Raw genomic sequence first — 1,831 nt, forward strand, 5'->3', positions numbered from 1 at the left:
ATCATCAATACATCATCAATACAGCTGATTATCTATTATTTATCAGAACTAATCAGTTTGTTCTGTCACATTATTGATTTATTTATTTTTATTCTATCATAAAACTTAATTTATAAAACAGGAAGTTTTAAATGTTTCCCTAAAAAAACAAAAACAAATCACACAATATTTCCGATGCAGTGAAACTAATCAATAATCAATAATCAATAATGTGGCGGTGTTGTGGAGCACCCACCTCCCCGTGTATCCCCCCGGTCCTCCAGCGTAGCCCCCAGTCGTGCGGCCGTACATGCCCTGGTTCATGTAGCCTTTGCTGGGCTCTCCGTAGCCCTGCTGCCCCATGTATCCTCCGGGCCCGCCGGCCATACCCGGCCCCCCGGGGCCCTGCATCATCGGCCCCCCGCCAGGGTTGCCCCCGGGCCCCATGCCCCCTCCACCGAGACCCTGGAACACAAACACACGGTCCAAATTCTTAGTTATTAATCTTCATCTGTACAAATAATCAATAATCCACTGCTGCTTCCTGTTTGGTGATGTCATACCTGGCTGGCCGAGGGATTGGTCACTCCCCAGACGGTGGTAACCACGGAGAGCGATCCTGTGGGCTGATTGGTGGGCTGCTGCCAGCTGGACGGGTCGTAGGGGTACGAACCGTCACTGCAGAGAGAATCAGAGGCAGCAGGATCAATACCTGATATCTGATCAATATCATCAGTTGTCAGGTGACAAACGAGTCTCTAAATGTCCAGGTTTTCCAGGTTTTCCAGGTTTTCCAGGATGTGTGCCTATATTTATTTACTTTAATATATTTAGTATGATTATAAATGTATTAACTTTTGTTCTGATGGTTTATGTCTCCGACTGTATCGAACAGAAACACTTCAGATCACTTTTATTAATAGTAGGGACGCACCGAAACCGAAACCGAAACCGAAAACCGAAAGAAATTATTATGCCAATTATTAGTCCCGTTGCATTTATGGCTGTGACTGTGAACTAACCTCACTAACATCAAGGCAGTGCAATTCAAAGAATAAATCAATTACAAAAGTATGAAAATATTTATTTAGCACTGACATTACAACAATGCACAATATAAAATAACTTCAACAAAGTGCATCAGAAGAAGAAAACTGCTGGAAGATAGAACAATGTTTTCTCTGTCGGCCTACAACAGTTCTGCCACAGCCCAAATGTTCACCGAGGCCTTTAACAACAAGAACTGCAGATTTATAGAAATATTTAGACACAAGCCCATTCTACTTCTTCAGGTAAAGTGCACCATCACTGGAAAACTTTCTTGCCTTTTCAAAAACGTCCGCCACAGACGGAGTGGGCGTGCTCGGATTGATTTTCTTCCCATGTTCAGAGCGGCAGTCAGGTGATGAATTAAACCCGACGTGGAGAAGCTCTTTGCAGACGCACCCCCTCTCGCTATCCGTGGGTCTTTCATACGTCCACACGCAGACGAGCGCGTGCTGGCCGCGGTTTTTGTTTGCGTCATCACAACTTTCTGTTTCGGTGATAAAAAGTATTTCGGCCGAAAACCGAAAATGCGCATTTGGGCATTTTTGGGCCGAACATTTTCGGTGGGCGAATATTCGGTGCATCTCTAATTAATAGTTTAATAAATGTTTTCCATATGAAATATAATAACCTTTAATATCTGAGTTTAATAGAAGCAAACTCTTCCTGAATACCGACAGGAGCTTGTATGTAGGAACAATATATCAGAACATTAAAAACATTATAATAAGTGTTTGATTAGAGAGTCTGTTACTGCAGTGATGTCACAGTGTACTCCAGGGTGTGTCAGTGCACTGTGACATCA

The 1,831-nt window shown here is 43.3% G+C and overlaps 1 protein-coding gene across 1 annotated transcript in view; it reads right to left on the minus strand.

Moving 5' to 3' along the window:
* Nucleotides 1-189: 189 nt before the first annotated feature.
* Nucleotides 190-1,831, minus strand: part of LOC118325420 (zinc finger MIZ domain-containing protein 2-like) — a 2,132-nt gene continuing 490 nt past the window's right edge. Inside the window, exons 2-3 of the mRNA XM_035658099.1 lie at nucleotides 543-657; nucleotides 190-444 (exon numbers count right to left, since the gene is read on the minus strand). Of these exons, the coding sequence (XP_035513992.1) occupies nucleotides 190-444; nucleotides 543-657 (370 nt within the window). The remainder of the gene's footprint in view (nucleotides 445-542; nucleotides 658-1,831) is intronic.

This window comes from Morone saxatilis, unplaced genomic scaffold (assembly GCF_004916995.1).
Source record: "Morone saxatilis isolate NCDOM2014 unplaced genomic scaffold, NCSU_SB_2.0 Contig16, whole genome shotgun sequence".
In the NCBI taxonomy this organism is placed as follows: Eukaryota; Metazoa; Chordata; class Actinopteri; family Moronidae; genus Morone; species Morone saxatilis.